Source organism: Sarcophilus harrisii, chromosome 1 (assembly GCF_902635505.1).
Source record: "Sarcophilus harrisii chromosome 1, mSarHar1.11, whole genome shotgun sequence".
In the NCBI taxonomy this organism is placed as follows: domain Eukaryota; kingdom Metazoa; phylum Chordata; class Mammalia; order Dasyuromorphia; family Dasyuridae; genus Sarcophilus; species Sarcophilus harrisii.
The window spans coordinates 214,805,414-214,823,453 of NC_045426.1; the positions used below are offsets into that span (position 1 = coordinate 214,805,414).

The 18,040-nt window shown below is 34.5% G+C and overlaps 1 protein-coding gene across 2 annotated transcripts in view; it reads right to left on the reverse strand.

Moving 5' to 3' along the window:
• TMOD1 (tropomodulin 1) overlaps nucleotides 1-18,040 on the reverse strand; it is a 119,223-nt gene that overhangs the window by 41,727 nt on the left and 59,456 nt on the right. For both annotated transcript variants that reach the window (XM_003761368.3, XM_023497346.2), the window contains exon 3: nucleotides 884-1,040. In XM_003761368.3, coding sequence (XP_003761416.1) covers nucleotides 884-1,040 — 157 coding nt within the window. The remainder of the gene's footprint in view (nucleotides 1-883; nucleotides 1,041-18,040) is intronic.

Consider the following 18,040-nt stretch of genomic DNA (forward strand, 5'->3'; position numbering starts at 1 on the left):
GAATCTGAGTTATTATCAATAAGTATCTGATGAGGATGTGTACTAAATAACACAAATTTCTCTTTAAAATATTAAAGCTTATACAACAAAATTGAGGTTGCTTCTTTTTCATAACACATAGAATTTCATCATCAAAGAAGCAACAAGTTACAATATTAGATCATATGTCTAGAACTAGAAAGGATCCCAAAGGTCATTCAGTCCAATTCCTTCTTTTCACAAGTGAGAAAAGTGAGACCCATAAGTTCTCATATTATTCATTTTATCATATTTAGGTCTAAATATACACATAATTAATTATATTTGATTAAATGATGGTAGCATAAGAATGCTGACAAAGTACCAACAGTATGGGTAGTTACTTTTCTACTGCCTGTGATATAATACATACACTCCTGTAGCAAACAATCCATAAATTTCTTTGCTGTCAAAGCAGCAACTGAGCCTTGGAAACACTGAGTTAATGTGTCAATGGCAGGACTTGAACTCAGATTATTGAGGTCTCATTCCAAAGCCAGAGTTCTTGCACTGTGTCATACTACTTCAGGAAGACCGGGTTTCAAATCCTGACTCATTTACTAGCTGTAACTAGTATGTATATAATTCCTTTTTAGTTTTAATTTCCCTCTTGTAAAATAGGAATAATAATACTAGTAGTACCTACCTTACAGATTGTCATGAAGACCAACTGAGATGATGTATGAAAATGACTTTGTGGTTTTAAGCTTTCTATAAATATTATTATCAATATGCTGTTCTGTCAGCATAAAAATCATATTTCATAGGAAAATGTTGAAAAGAGAGGACAAAACATAGATCCTAAAATTATCTTATGAACTCAATTAGCAGAGTATGGCCCAGATGGAGAAATATTTGATAATACCTCTTTTTTCTCCCGTGTAGGGGACCAGATCTTCTCGGTCCTTAAATTCTTTAGCTTGCTTTTCCAAATGATCCAGAAGGTCATCTCTTTTAAAAGGGCCTGTGGGTGGTTTTGTAGTCTGATCCTTCTGTCTCAGTCCTGCAGGTAATAGTGCATTCTAAATTGGAGAAAAAGAGAAAAGGAGGGAGGCAGAGAATAAAGGGAAGAGTAAAAAGAAAGCGAGAAAAGGGGAAATGATAGAGGAAAAATAAATAATAAAGGAGAAAAGAGGGAGAGGGAAAGGAGAGGAAGAAGGGAGAAAGGAAGGAGAGGAGAAGGGAAAGAGAGAAGAGAGGGAGAGGAAAGAGAAAAGAGGGGAAAGGAGAAGAAAGGGAAGGGAAGAAGGAGAGAGGGAGCAGAATAGGAAGGAGAGAAGAGAGAAGAGAGAAGGAGAGAAGAGGGAAGGAGAGAAGAAATGATTAACAGCTTAAAAGTTATATTTTTCAGGAAACTCATCTTAATATAGATGATTTCATCAATGAAAACTAGAATTTTAGAAAAATACATCTGATGCAAGAGTCAGTTGGTGCTGTGAAGGAACCAACAATATTTATTGATTATCCAATACACTGAGTACTGTACTATGAGCTAATGGGGGTAAAAAAATGATGAAGAATAATATTTCAAAAGAAACGGCAGAAATCAATCTTACCCTAAAGGAATTTGCCATCTCTTTAAAATAATATGAATGTTTAAATTTATTTATAATTCAATATATCAGTAAGTACAAAGAACATAGTACATGCTGGGAAGATGAATTATGAATTAGATTTTGAAGAATATTAATGAAGAAGATTTTGATAAATTGTTGGGGAGATCAGGAGGGAAGAAAACAGATAAAGGCATGAGAAGGCATAAGTCATGTATAGAAGACAGCCAGCAGATTGTTTTGACCAAAGTGTAAGAGAATAAAAGGAAATGAAAATGGTATTAAAGTGAGTGGCAGAGCAGGGTGGTAGTTGGAGAGCTTTGAAGATAAAATGAGGGGTTGGGATTTTATACTGTCTGTATAGCACACTGCTAGACAAAGAAGAGATGTTAACTGATTGATTCAATTGGTATTTTAGGGACGATTATCTCAGCAGCTGTGTATTGCATACAGGGATACCAAAATAAACTAGAGTCATAGAGACCATTGGTTTCGGTAATCCAAGCACAAGGTAATGAAAGCCTGGAACACAGTGGTGGTTGAGAAAATAGACTTAAGGAGCAGCTCAGAGAGACATTTCCAAGTAATAATCACTAGAACTCAGAGATGATGAAAGAGATATAAAGTTAATCAATGTTTAATTTTTAGGTCTATACTTCAAAGATGTGAATGGCTTAAGATGTTTGACTAAGAAAAAAAGATTTATGAGAATATTTATTTTGAGCAAAATAGAACCTATAATCATGACAAATAGTTACAAACTAAAATGATAAAAATCTTATGAAGGGCTTTATTTCCTATTCTATATAACTTTGAAATGATCTGTAAATGGATTTAAATTATAGGTTAAATAAAAATTCTTGGAGTTAAAGAGATTTCTGAGGGGAATAACAAGCAGACAACAAAGTCAAACTCCAAATGATTTTGAATGAGTGCCAAGAAACTCCCTAAGTGTAAGATAAGCTAACTTACATTCAGGTCTCACTTAGAGCACGTGATGAGACACAGTTGCTATTTGTTACCCAAACGAAACTATTTTTAAGCTACCTCTTATTGTTATGTGAGCAGTTGAAAATCCAAAGTTTGGCTTGCCAAGCATTAGACAAAAAGTTTCATTTGTGGAAGTGAAAGGATGAGAAACTCCTGCGGAATTTGATGTGTACTCCCAAACAATTTAAGATTACAGCACAGTGATCTCTGTGGTAATTGGGTCCTAGTCCCTTCCTGAGGTATAAAAGTGCTCCTTTAATTGGTTCCCATTGACTAGGGTTGCTTCCAAGATTGGTAATTCAATTGAGGGGAACAGATTCTTGTTGGAAGACATACCCCATCCATTATAAAAACAAAATGTGAAATGTCTTAGTTTTGGAGCATCATATAGCATATAGTAAGGGAGGAGAACTCCTCTCCTTTCTAACTTTATTCCCCATTCCACCCCCTAACAGAAAATAACTGCTTAACACCAGAAGCCCAAGGTAATTAATCAGTATGCCCTTGTCCAGGTGGTCTAAGGTTTCCAGACTTCAGATTCCTGCCTGCCTGAGGTCTGTTTCCTTTCCTCTCTCTAGGCATTCTTGAAAATAATCTTTCATTGCCTTGAGGCAAGTAAAAAACAAGACTGGCTAAAGTCAAAAGTCCCTATGGCCTTGGCCATACAGGCTGCTCTAGAGAATTTGGTGGCTTGCTGTTGACTTAGAAGGAAGTCTCTAACAGAGTGATGACTATTGACCAGGATGGTCTTCAGACCTTGTCATATTGGCTGAAGATATCAATCATTTTCTCTTGATTCCTGGAAGTAACCATGTATAGTAAAGTTAAAATATGTCATTAAAACTCATTAATCTGTATGATGTTGGCTAGGGGAGGCCAGCTGATCTGGAGAAATGTTTCAAACATGCAGTAAAACAATGAAAAAGAAATGCAATTTTTACTTTTCAAGCAACTAAGGAAACAAGGTTAACAAAGGTATTTAGGGAATCGCCTTTAATAAGTGAATTTGTAAGTAGCATATGCATAATTTATCAAGAAATATACTCTTGTGAAATGCTTAAAGGTACTTATAAACAGTACTGTCCTCCCACCTATTCCCCAAATCTACGCATAGGTAGAATTGAAAGCTGGAAGGGACCATAGGAATATCTGGTCTAACTCTCTAATTTAGGAGAGGAATAAATTTGGGTCTAAAGCAATTTGTTAAAAGTAACACAAGTATAAAATAGAAAGGCCAAGATTTCAATTCAAGCCCTCTCAGTTTGGTTAGCTGGAATTCTTTTTATGAGCTGCTAGGGCAGTGGATAGGGAACTGGGCCTAGAGTTAGGAAGATTCATCTTCATGAATTCTACTCTAGTTTCAGACACATACTAAGTTTGTGACCCTGGGCATACCTAAGCCTGTTTGCCTCAGTTTCTTCATCTGTAAAATGAGCTGGAGAAGGAAATGGCAAGCCACTTTAGTAACTTTGCCAAGAAAACTCCAAATGGCATCTGACACCATGGAACAACAACAATTTTTTTTTTTTACAAATCCTGAAAATAGAGACTCCAACCCAAATTTCCACAAATTTTTCATGAGCAGAATCTGAATTAACAAAGTTATATTTACAACACAGTTGTAAAGTGAACATTACAGAAATTATTTCATGTCAATGGGTCCTTTGGGACAAAGTTTAATATTGGTTATGGTATGTTTGATGATTTTTTTCACAAAAAGCATTGTTTTTTTATAGTGCCATTATGTTTTCTCCTATACAATTTTTAGCTTAAGTGAGAAAACCTCAGCATTTCTTTCACTGAGTTCCAACCACCTTAAATTTTCCCACCATTCGTTGGGAAAACAGGAAGCACTTTGGTGCCTAATCTTTGGCTCAGATACCTACAGGACCACACAGGGTCTCTGTGTGTAACAGAGCTCTTGATAAGCTTCATATATTATCTCAAATATGTCTAAATGCATCTATTTAGCCTGAGAACCTGTCCTAGGCTTTTCACTGACAAGCAATCTTTAGGAATGCTAGCCCCATCCCATCCCTACATTCATCTTTCACCAAGCAGTAAAGAAACACAAAAGGCAAATTCATGTCTGCCTGCAGAATAAAATAAAAAATAATGATAAAGTTATAGAGACAAATAATTTTGATAGATTTTGGAACTATGACTAATACACTGATAAATCATAAGTCCAAAAGAATTAAGATGAAACACGCCATAACTTCTGATGATGAACTTAAAATAATCCTAAATGCAGAAAAAGACATTGTTTGGACATCACTAATGTGGGAATTTTGTTTTGCTAAGATATATGGATATGTACTGAGGGACAGAATCTTTTTTTTTATTTACTCAATAAAGAATAGGATAGTGGAAAAGGGTAGTGGGAAGAACAAGTTACTTTTAAAAAATTGTTACTTGAAAAATAAAAATGCTGAACTAAAAAGATAATTCCATGGTCTGATATTCACATTCACATTAGCTTGGAGCTTGGTGGATCCACTCCTGACTATTGACAGATAGTGTCTGTGTAGTAGCTTCAGGTACTTCTTGGTTTTCACATTAGAGAGAGAAGATAGAGGGTATTAATCCCACTTCAGGTTGCTGAAGGGAGAATAAGACTTTGGAAAGACGTTGATATGAGAGGAGTTGGCAATCTCCATCATGTCCCTATACACAGGCCTCAGAGTATTTCCTCCTGGGTGAGCTAAGAAACACTCTCTTGGTTGCACTGAATTATCTCACTTTTAATGGGAAAGCTCTTTTACTCTGTATTATGCCATATACATTCTTTTATGTGTTGTCTCTGATTTCTGTTTTGCTCTTGACTTGGAAAAGTGAGTTTCTTTGTTCCTTACTATCGTGTGTTCATTGTTTAGATGATATTTGGTGGAGAAAGGCTCAAGCAGTGGATATCAAGACTGAATCTTCCTTTTCCAATTAAATAAAGACCAAAATTTAGCTTGAATATGAAAATCACATCCCTCTAATGATATTTAAGGAAATGGACAGATATAATACCAGCCCAGTACTCCCTTTCTCTGAGGAGAGCAGACTGGACAGGCTTTGGACCCCAGCCTTTTGCATCTCCTCCTCTTAGGTGGTAAAGATGGGGGAGGGAAGGGTAGAAATATCTATTCTACCTCTCTTTGAGTCATATAATGTTCCACACTACATGTGAAAGGCAGCTTGTTCCACTTTAATCTAGGAAGTGCCAATAGTAAAATAGTAGATCAAGGCTTCTTCACTTCATTATTTTGTGTCATGGACATATTTTTTCAAATGTCTGGTGAAGTCTATGGACGTCTTCTTGAAGTGATGTTTTTAAATTCATTAGCCACATAAAATTATATAGGAAACTTTTTCTATTGAAATATGACTATTAATTTTTTTAAAAAGTCACAGACCCCAGATATGAGTACTCATTTATTAGATATGTACACTTGTGTGCATTTGATCTCTGCATCTCCAGACATTCTTTCTGGGACCTTGACATCTAAGCAACTTTAGGAGCCTATATCTGTACCCCACTCAGAAAGTACATGTATATAGCACTTAAAAGTTGTCAAAGCACTTTACACACATTATTTCTTACAAAAATAATAATAGCTAAATTTATATAACACTAAGTGCCAGGCATTAAGCGAAGTACTTAAGAATTATTATCTTATTTGATCCTCAGCACAACCATGGGAGATAGGTGATAATTTTAACCCCATTTTACAAAGGTTAAGGCACCTGCCCAGGGTCATACAGCTAATAAATTTCTAAAACTGAATTTGAACTCACCTCCTTGGAAATATCAAATCATTTTAGTATCATTGCCAAGAAAACCCCAAAATGGGCTCATGAAGAGTGGAAAAGACTATGACTGAACAACTTCCTGACTCCAACCCCAGCAGTCTATCCACTGCACCACTTATAATCTCTTTTGTATGCACCTGATTTGTGATACCCTGTCCAATTACTTAGCCTACAATTAGCTTTTCATTCTCTGAAATTGACTGTTTATAAACCCAGCTTCTAACTGTTGATTATCTGAATATTTATGTCAATATATATATATATAAATTATGGAACATTATGATACACCACCATCCAAAGTTTCAGATAATCAAAATAGTGCCTAGTGAATCAAAGTAATTATTCTTGTTAATAATAACTAACATTTATTGTTTGTAGCAGCCCTTTTGTAGTGGCAAGGAACTGAAACTGAATCACACATCAGTTGGGGAATGGCTGAACAAGTTATGGTATATGAATATTATGAAATATTATCATTCAAACAGGGCTGCCACAAACATTTTGGCACATACAGGTCCCTTTCCCTTCTTTAGTATCTCCTTGGGTATAAGCCCAGTATTAGCACTTGTGGATCAAAGGGTATGCACAGTTTGATAACTTTTTGGGTATAATTCCAGATTGCTCTCCAGAATGGTTGGATTCGTTCACAACTCCACCAACAATGTATCAGTGAGCCAGTTTTCCCACATCCCCTCCAACAATCATCATCACTTTTTCCTGTCATCTTAGTCAATCTGACAGGTGTGTAGTGGTATCTCAGAGTTGTCTTAATTTGCATTTCTATGATCAATAGTGATTTGGAACACTCTTTCATATGAATATAATAGTTTCAATTTCATCATCTGAAAATTGTCTATTCATATCCTTTGACCATTTATCAATTGGAGAATGGCTTGATTTCTTATAAATTAGAGTCAATTCTCTATATATTTTGGAAATGAGGCCTTTATCAGAACCTTTAACTGTGAAGATGTTTTCCCAGTTTGTTGCTTCCCTTCTAATCTTGTTTGTATTAGTTTTGTTTGTACAGAAGCTTTTTAATTTGATGTAATCAAAATTTTCTATTTTGTGATCAGTAATGGTCTCTAGTTCATCTTTGGTCACAAATTACTTTTTCCTCCACAAGCCTGAGAGATAAACTATCCTATGTTCCTCTAATTTATTTATAATCTCATTCTTTATGCCGAAATCATGGACCCATTTTGATCTTATCTTGGTATACGGTGAAGTGTGGGTCCATGCCTAATTTCTGCCATACTAATTTCCAGTTTTCCCAGCAGTTTTTGTTAAATATTGAATTCTTATCCCAAAAGTTAGGATCTTTGGGTTTGTCAAACACTAGATTGCTATAATTGACTATTCTGTTTTGTGAACCTAACCTATTCCACTGTTGATCTGACTTTTCTTGTGTGTAGCATGATAATTGTGGAAATATGTGAATTGCACATGTTTAACACATATTGGATTATTTGCCGTCTAGGAGAGGGAAGGGGGAGAGGAGGGAGAAAAATTTGGAACACAAAGTTTTGCAAGGGTGAATGTTGAAAACTATCTTTGCATTTATTTTTTATTAGCGCTTTTTATTCACAAAACATATGGATGGATAATTTTTCAACACTGACCCTTGCAAAACTTTGTGTTCCAAGTATTTCCCTCCTTCCCATAGATGGCAAGTAGTCCAATGCATGTTAAATATGTTAAAATATATATTAAATCCAATATATGTACACATTTATACAGTTATCTTTTGCATTTATTTTTAAAGCAAAAAACTATTACTTAAAAAATTAACTAACATTTATGTAGTATTTACTTTGTGCCAGGCACTATGCTATGTGCTTCAGAGTTATCTCATTTGATCCTCACAGCAACCCTGGGAAATAGGTTTCATTATTATTCTTATTTTATTGACATTCCCAGTGTCATACATATTACCAAAAAAAAAAAAAATAAAATAAAATAAAAAAAAGACTAGCATTCAAGAATTTGACATTCCTCCTGACTTCTATATTTTTTTTGTTGATGATCTCATCAACATTCTCAGAGGTTCAAAAATCTTAAAAATAATCCTTAAATCTTTCCTCTCCTCCACTTACTCATCCAATCCAAGTCTTATCAATTCAACCTTGGAAATATTTCAAATGCCTTCGGCAGAACATAAGATCTTTGAGATAAAGGATTGTTTTAATCTTTGAATGCCAAGCATATAGCACAAGTAGACTCTTTATAAGTTCTTGTTGAATAGAATTTTGTGGCAATTGCTTTATGTTGATTAAACATCCATAGGAAATTATGATAGTCAATGTCAAAGTCTGTTTTCTTATGCATGTCTCATGTCTTTTATATATATAATATAACATATATATATATATATATATATATATATATATATATATATATATATATTTGATTAGGTCTAGTTGGAGTAATTTCAATTGCATTCCCTATCTGCTGATTTTTATTTCTTAATTTGGTGCCAGATTTGATTTTTATCTCAAAAACTGTTTAGTGATGTTTTTGCTATCTCTTAAAGCACCTCAATATATTTGGGGATCACTTTAATTGTTGTGAAATTATTCCTTATATTGATTCAAGTCTTCTTTCTATACTTTTCACTCATGAGTCTTTGTTCTCCCCTCTGAACCCAAACAATTTAATCCACATAATAATTCTTTCTTCATCTGTAAGAAATGACCAGCAGGACGAATACAGAGAGGATTGGAGAGTCTTACATGAACTGATGCTGAGCGAAATGAGCAGAACCAGGAAATCATTATATACCTCAACAGCGATACTGTATGAGGATGTATTCTGATGGAAGTGGATTTCTTCAGCAAAGACAAGATCTAACTTAGTTTCAATTGATCAAGGATGGACAGAAGCAGCTACACCCAAAGAAAGAACACTAGGAAATGAATGTAAACTGCTTGCATTTTTGTTCTTCTTCCCAGGTTATTTATACCTTCTAAATCCAATTCTCCCTGAGCAACAAGAAAACTGTTTGGTTCTGCACACATATATTGTATCCAAGATCTGCTGTAATCTATTTAACATGTATAGGACTGCTTGCCATCTTTGGGGAGAGGGTGGAGGGAGGGAGGGGAAAAATCGGAAGAGAAGTGAGTGCAAGAGATAATGTTGTAAAAAATTACCCTGGCATGGGTTCTGTCAATAAAAAGTTATTTAATTAAAAAAATTTTTTTAAAAAATAATTCTTTCTTCAAATATTTGAAGATTGCTATCATGTTTCTCCCAAGTGTTTTCTTTTCCAGACTAAATAGCCCAAATCATTCAATAGTTCAATTAAACTCAATTCAGAAATATTTAATTAGCTATTTCTGTATCCAGAACAATGTGTTAGGAACACAACCTAGGTTTCAAATCTAGATCACTATCATATAGTCCATATGTGGCCATCTTGCTTACAAAAACAAACAAATGATGAGTTGGTCAAATGCCTTCCTTAAATTCAGCTATACTATGCCTATAGCATTCCCTCAGTATAACAATTTTGTGATCTTGTCAAAAAAAAGGAAATGAAGTTAGTCTGACAAACTTGTTTTTAGTAAGCCCATCCTGAGTGTACATAACTGTCTACACATTCTTCATTATCCATTTTAGAATTTTCCCAGGAATGCACATTAAATATATCACTTTGTAGCTTCAGGAATGCAGTTTCTTCTCTTTCGTTAAAAATTAGGAATGAATGAATAAAAAGGCATTTATTTCTGTGTCAGGAACAATGTTAAGTCCTGGGAATACAAATACAAAAGTTCCTGCCTTCACACAGCATATTTCTAATAGAGAGACAAAACAGAGAGAGGAAGTATATTTTATTTTAGGAAGTCATTAGGATGATGAGTGGATTCATAAGAGAGCCAATCCTATGATAGTATTGTTTCCAGAGCAAGATGTAGTTGGGTGGGGATGAGAAAGAAGTAACATGGCAGATGATTAGGAGATTGCCATGATGAAGGACAGTTAGGTCTGGGGCTGGCTAGTGGTCTCTTCCCCATCATGGTCCCAGTATGTTGATGAATGGCCTAACCCCTAAAGAGTATAATTTCTAGAGGTCCAATACAGAGAGTATATGCAAACAGTCAATATAAAAAAATACTAAGTTGGCCAGAAATAGTTAACTCGTTTAGCATTTAAGAGGTGATAATTAGGCTTCAGAATTTATGGTCTATAAAACTGAGTGATAGAAGTTGGTTGATATTTAATTTCACCTCTGATAGCAGTATGATCAGATTACATTATGTAAACTACAATATTTTTCTTCTCAGGGAAATCTAAAAGAATAAAACATGGGGAGAAAGTAATTGGTTTATTAGAGTCAATTGCTGTAATATTGTTCTTATATTTCCTTCATTCCTTTTGTACTTGTACTATAGAAATGACAAAAGATTTGAGTAAAAGGGAGAATTCTTTTGGTTCTTAGAATAAGTTTTTACACATTTTATATAAGAAAATATTGCTCAATAAAGCCAATAAACATATTGACCTCCAGATAGGGAATTTATTTTTTTTTAATGAGCAGCTGATGTCCAGATACAGAATAAAAATAGAAAGTTAATGCTATAATGGCTTTTCAACTTCTTTCTTTCTTCCTCCCTCTTTCCCTTTCTTTCCTTTTCCTTTCTCTTTCTTTCTTCTTTCCTTCCTCCTTTCCTTCCTCCTGTCCTTCCTCCTTTCCTCCCTCCCTCCCTTTATTCCTCCCTTCCTCCCTCCCTCCCTCCATCCCTTCCTTCCTTTCTTTTTCTTTCTCTGTCCTAGTCTGCAAATGTAGTAGACCCCTAAAGGTCCAATGGACTGCTTATTGGCACAGGGAGTTTAATCTCCTGTGTTTCTGACTTAGACTATTTTACTTGATCAGCCCTTCGTTCCAGACTTAGTATAATCATATCAGCTTTAGCCCTAATTCAGGGTTCTACAACTCAAGCTATCCCACTAGCCTCAGCCTCCTCCAGTAGCACCATCACTCTTGCCTCTAAATTGCCTTTTAAATACTATAGATCCTTTATACACAGAATCCTCTATCTGAAACACAAATCTTTTTTTATTCACTTGCTGCAGTCGATAAGATACTCTAGTGTTCTGATGGGTTAACCACTATTGTGTTTGGCATAAGTTTTCAAAGTTATCATGGGATCTGCAACTGATAAGGAAGGCAAGAGCATTTTACTTCTAACAGAGAAAGTAATGCACTAAATCTCTCTAGAGGAAAAAGAGAAGGGAAACTTGGCATTAGAAAGAAATGACAATTATACTGATATTACCTATTAAAATAAAGGATATGAAGGCTAATTAAGCTGGTGATCCAGACTAAGTGAATGAATGTGCCATTTATACAGGAGACCAAAATAGAAGAAAATAAATCCTCATCAGAACATCATTTGACGTAAGCAGCATATTTAAAATTCACCATCATCTTTAATGAGGAATAATAAAGAAAAATGAAGAGACAGTTTTCTAATTTTTTTCTCCTTTGAAAAAATTTTCACTTAAAATTTATTTTTATATATTTTTATAATCTGTTCCTTCTGCCTGACTATTAAACAACAGCAAAACAAAAACAATGGAAAATAAATCCCTCATGATAAACATTCATAGTCCAGCAAAAACAGATTCCCACCATTGAAGATGTGTATTTCTACATTTTAAGTCTACTATTTCTCTAGTAAAGAAGGAATAATGTGTTTAATTTTTAGGCTTCTGGACTCATGAGTTATTATTGCATACATCAGAGTTCTAAATTCTTTCAAAGTTGTTTTTCCTTATAATATTGTTATCATTATATAAACTGTTCTCCTAGAAGTGTAGAATTTTTGACCAAACAAGATATAGAGAACATTATGAAATGCAAAATGGATAATTTTGATTACATTAAATTGAGAAGTTTTTGCTTAAATAAAATCACTGCTACCAAGATTAGAAGAAAAATAGAAAGTTGGAAGACAATTTTTACAGTCAGTGTTTCTAATAAAGGCCTAATTTCCAAAATATATAGAAAACTGAATCAAATTTATAAGACTACAAATTATTTTCCACTTGATAGATGGTCAAAGGATATCAACAAATTGTTTTCAGATGAAGAAATTAAGGCTATATAAAGTCATATAAAAATACTCTAAACCAATGCTACTTAAATGCAAATTAAAACAATTCTGAGGTACTACCTCACACCTATCAGATTAGCTAATATGACAGAAAAAGTAAATGATTAATGCTAGAGAATATGTGGGTACATTTGGAACACTGATGCATTGATGGTAGAGTTGTGAATTGATCTAACCGTTCTGGGGAGAAATTTGGAACTATGCCCAAAGGGCTATAAAACTGTGAATATCATTCATCCAGTAATACCACTACTAGGTCTATATTCTAAGGAGATTTTAAAAAAGGGAAAAGGACCCACATGCACAAAAATATTTATAGCAGCTCTTTTGTGGTGGCAAAGAATTGGAAGTCAAGGGGATGCCTATCAACTGGGGAATGATTGAACAAATTGTGGTATATGAATGTAATGGAATACTATGGTGTTATAAGAAATGATGAGCAAATAAATTTCAGAAAAATCTGGAAAGACCCATATGAATTGAAGCTGAGTGAAATGAGTAGGACTAGGAAAACACAGCAACAGCAATATTGCACAATGATCAATGATGATAGACAGTTCTTCCCAGCAATATTATGATCCAAGACAATTCTAATATACTTGTGATGGAAAATGCCGTCCACATCCAAAGAAGGAACTATTGAATTTGAACACAGAGCAAAGAATATTATTTTCACTTTCTTTGTTTTTTCCCTTCTTGTAGATTTTCATCTTTTCAACATGACTAATGTGGAAATATAATTTAATATGATTGTACATGTATAACCTATATGAGATTACTTGCTCCATTGGAGAGGGAAGAAAGGAAAACGTTAGAACTCAAAATCTTAAAAAGATGAATGCTGAAAACTATTTTTACATATAATGGAAAAAATATTAATTTAAAAAATAAATTACCCCCCTAGTATTCTCTCTTTTTCTCCCTCTCCCCTCTCTCTGTTCTTCACCCTGTTCATTAAGTTATTTCCTGGTTCCTTTGAAATTGCCATTTTGTCATTTCTTATGGCACAATAATATTCCATTCCCTTTATATAACATAATTTGTTCAATTATTCCCGAACAGGTTGGCACTTAGTTTCCAATGTTTTACCACTAAGAAAAGAACTGCTATAAATATTTTTGTATGTGTAACTCTTTTTCCTCTTTCTTTGAAAGAAAAATATTTTTAAAACCTTCACATTCACTTCCAGGAGAATAATTTAATACAGAAAATGTTCTCAGAGTTCCCCTTTTATCTTTGTAAAAGAGTGTGTTTGTTTCTTTACCCTAGAGACAAGATTCCTAAGGACTCCAAGGTGTCCTACGGATATCTTATTATCAGCCTCACTGAAAGGGAACTAGAGATGTGATAAAGGATTGATTGCTCTGATTATAGATTTAGGATCATGTGGATCCTAATATATCTTGGTGTGGGTTTTCTTGTCAGCTCTGTCACTAGTTGTGTGACTTTGAGCAAATCAACTCATTTATAAAGATCTCAGTTTCATCTATAAAATGAGGGAGTTGGACCAGCTGGATCTCTAAGATCTCTTCCAGTTCTAGAATTATGATCCTTTGACTATAAGTTTTAAGCGGCACAGTGCATAGAGAAATAGGCCTAGAGTCAAGAAGATCTGAACACACTCTGTGTCCTTGGACAAATCATTTAATCTGTTTGCCTCAGTTTCCTCAACTATAAAATGGGGGTCATATTAGCACTCAGTTCCCAGAGTTGTTGCAAGGATTAAGTGAGATAATATTTTTAAAATCAAATTTGCCTGGTATGTGGTAAGTACTAATATAAATGCTTTTTCCTTCTTTCCATTCCTGCCCCTTGACCATCATCTTCCAATATTCTTTTATCCATTGTCTGGTGAAAGAATTGGCCCTTCTCCTTGTAAAGGACAATTCTTCTACATGTAGTCTTAAGCCCATGCCCTCCCATTTTCTCCAGAAGATTGTCTCCACTCTCATCCTCCCTTCCCCCATCCTAACTTTCTCTCCTCATGGGCAATTTCCCAGGTGTTACTATTTTCAGTGCCACAGGTGCCTGTAGGAGTTAATTTATCTCACCTATCTGAGAAGTTCAGGTGAAGCACTGTGGATAGACTGCTGAGTCTGGATTCAGAAAGACCTGATTTCAGATCCAGCCTCAGACACTAGTTGTGTGACCTTGGACAGGTGACTTAATTATGGTCCACAAACTGATGAAGCAAACAAAGTTTATTACATTAGTTGGTAAAATGTCCATTTTGTGGCTGGACTTTTTCAACCACATATCATTACTGCCCATGTTATTAGATGGAGAAAGTCAAGCCCTGAGGCTTTAGGTGACTATCAATTGCAGGGTTTATCAGGACACAGTCAAGCATGCCATAATGTCAAGAGCTGCCATGACAGCATTTTCACAGGGACAACAATGACACATTCTGATAATGCTTTTTTAAAAAGTTTTTCTATAAACAAAAATTGATTTTCTTTTGATCCTACTCTTCTACCAGAGGGAAAAGAAAAAAAAAACCTTATAACAAATAAGCATAGTAAAGTCATGTCCAAAAATAATGTCTATTTCTGCCCCTAAACTGGCAATACTTTCTGTATTTAACACTACGATTTTCTAATTTTAACCCTGTAGTTCCAGCAATGTCCTGGTCTAGTTTCTCAATATGGCATGAAGGTGACCTTAGAATTCTGTGGCACAAATTACCCACAAACATTGTCCCAGCAGTGGGCTCTAGCTAAGAACTTTATTATCAATCAATCAGACAAGCCATCAACAAGCATTTATTAAGTACTTTGAATCAAACACCAGAAGGCTGGCCCCAAGATGATTAATATTTTTAGGGGGAAAGAGTAGTAATTTCAGTAACAGATGAAACTATCTCAAGCTGTATTCTCTTTCTCAGTGGAGGAAGTCATACAATCACTGATATTAAAAAAAAAAAGAAATATGAATCCTTTAAATGATCAGATAATCCTATATGAGATTGCTTGTTGAATTGGGCAGGAAAGAAAGAAAGGGAGAAAAATTGAGAACAGGCCATCAAAATGTGTGAAGGATGGATTTATTGCTGAATTTATGGTAAACTTTACTTCTAAAAATGTGCGATATCCCTTGGCATCTTGATTCAGGTATTTGACTATGGCCTTACTTTAACTAGTTAGTGACTTTCTTTTTTCCCTTATGAATTTGAATCATGGGGGTGTTTGTTTTTCTCCACTTACATTCTCACAGTATTTCTAAGGATACATGCCTATTTTTAGATAAGACATTTACTTCTTTCCATTTCAACTATTTACTTCCCTTGCACTATTGTTTCTCTGTGTTTTGTAAGACACTATTTTACTTTTAAATTTGGGATAAGTACTTTGTTTTTAAATTGTGGGATAATGAATGAATGATGAAAGTGGAACTATGGAACCTGGATTCAAATCCTATCTCTGCCACCCATTCTCCTATGGATCTCATTTTCCTCTATAAAAGGAGCAGGGTTAGATGAGATGATCTCTGAGGTTTCTTCTAGCTCCAAAATCTATGATTCTACAGAGAGAACATTGTACACAGCAACAACAAGATTATGTGATGATCAATTCTGATGACTTGGTTCTTTCCAACTGTGAGTCAATTCAGGCCAGTTCCAATAGATTTGTGATGGAGAGAGTCATCTGCATCCAGAAAAAGGACTGTGGGGACTGAAAGTGGATCACAACATAGTATTTTCACCTTTTTTTTTATTGTTATTTGCTTGCTTTTTTCCCCTCATTTTTCCCTTTTTGATCTGATTATTTTGGTGAAGCATAATTATGGAAATATGTATAGAAGAACTGCTTGTGTTTAATATATATTGGATTATTTGCTATGAGAGGGGGTGGAAGAAAGGAGGGAGAAACAAATAATAAAAGATTTTTACTTAAAAATAAAAATAAATAAATTTATGGTTCTATATAATTGGAAAAATACTATTTATTGTTTGCAGTGTACATATTTTTTGGCCTCCAAACACTCACTAAACAAGAAGGCTATATGTAGCAAATGGGCATTCTATTATTTTATCCTCTAAATGGACTTTAAAAAGGAATTCCTACTGTCAGGGTTGGAATTGACCCCAGAAATCTGCAACTCTACTTTTAGATGAATACATTCCCAGAGTCCTAGCCACAAAATCCAAGCTCCAGAGAGCTTCTCCCATGACATAAGGGTTAAGAAAATTAATATGAGATAGGATGCTTTAGAGGGCATCTAGATGGTACAGTGGATAGAACTCTGGTCTGGAGTCAGGAAGACCCGAGTTCAAATGTGGCCTCAGATACTTGCTAGCTGTGTGACCCTGGTTAAGTCAATCAAACCTCTGTTTGCCTCAGTTGCCTTAGCTGTAAAATGAGGATTATAATATCATGTACTTCCCAGACTTCTATGAAGATCAAATGAAATAATATTTATAAAACATTTATTAAAGTAGATGTATAGAAATGCTACCTATTATTGCTATCACCAAATGCTGAATTTCAGTTGAAGATTAGTGAAAATAAAAATCTAATTTGTTTATCCTCCAAATTATGGATTCTGAAATTTATCTATAAAGTCCTTGGGGAATCCATGGATTTAAGGTTAAGAATTCCTATTTTATGATTATTACGTTGTACAGCAGCTACCAACCTGAACTGGTTGAGACAATTTCTTTATTATGGGGTTCCTTATGACAATGTAATTTTTTCAGTCATGTCCAGCTCTTTAAGAACTGTTTGGGATTTTCCTGGGAAAGACACAGATTATTCTTATAGATAGGGTACCTGAGGCAAACAGGAGTAAAGACACTTACCCAGGGTCCCAACGCTAGTAAGTGTCTGAAGCCAGACTTGAACTTGGGAAGATGAATCTTCCTGACTCCAGATTTGGCACTCTATCTGTTGCACTACCTGCCTACTCCAATGAAATCACAAATTCGAAACAAAAAAAAATCAGTATACAAAAGGAATCCATTATAAATTCCTTGTATTAAAAATTAAATATTCTTTTGCCAATCTCATGGCTATTCCATCCCCCCCACCCCCATCACTGCTTTGCTGTTCATTCAGAAAAATAAATAAGAGAGGGTGAGATTTTACAAACTTCCATTTTAAGACAAGTTCAATACTTAAGATCAAATTATTTCTGCCTACTTGGTCACAATGTACAGATTTGTCTTCATTATTGTTAAACATATTTGAATATTTCACTGAGAAAAGGATGGTTTTTTTTGTAGACAATAAGAGAAGAGGTCCTTTGATAATGTTTTCAATGATATCATTGTATATGGATCTTCTGGGATAAGAAGTTAAGTAAGGCTGGTATGATTATAAGACAAAGTGCTCTCAGACAATTATTTGTGTTTCATCTTAAAGGACCCTCAAAAGGAGAACTGCACATTTTTATCAATCATATAAAAGAAAATTCCAATTCACTAAATATGAGAAATGTTTATCAAATAGCCCTGAGTTTTTATTTCATAGCCACTAAATTGACAAAGATGAGAAAGGACAAAAATAGTCGATTTTGGAAGACAAGCACAAGAATGCATTGTAAGTGGAGCTTTGAACTGGT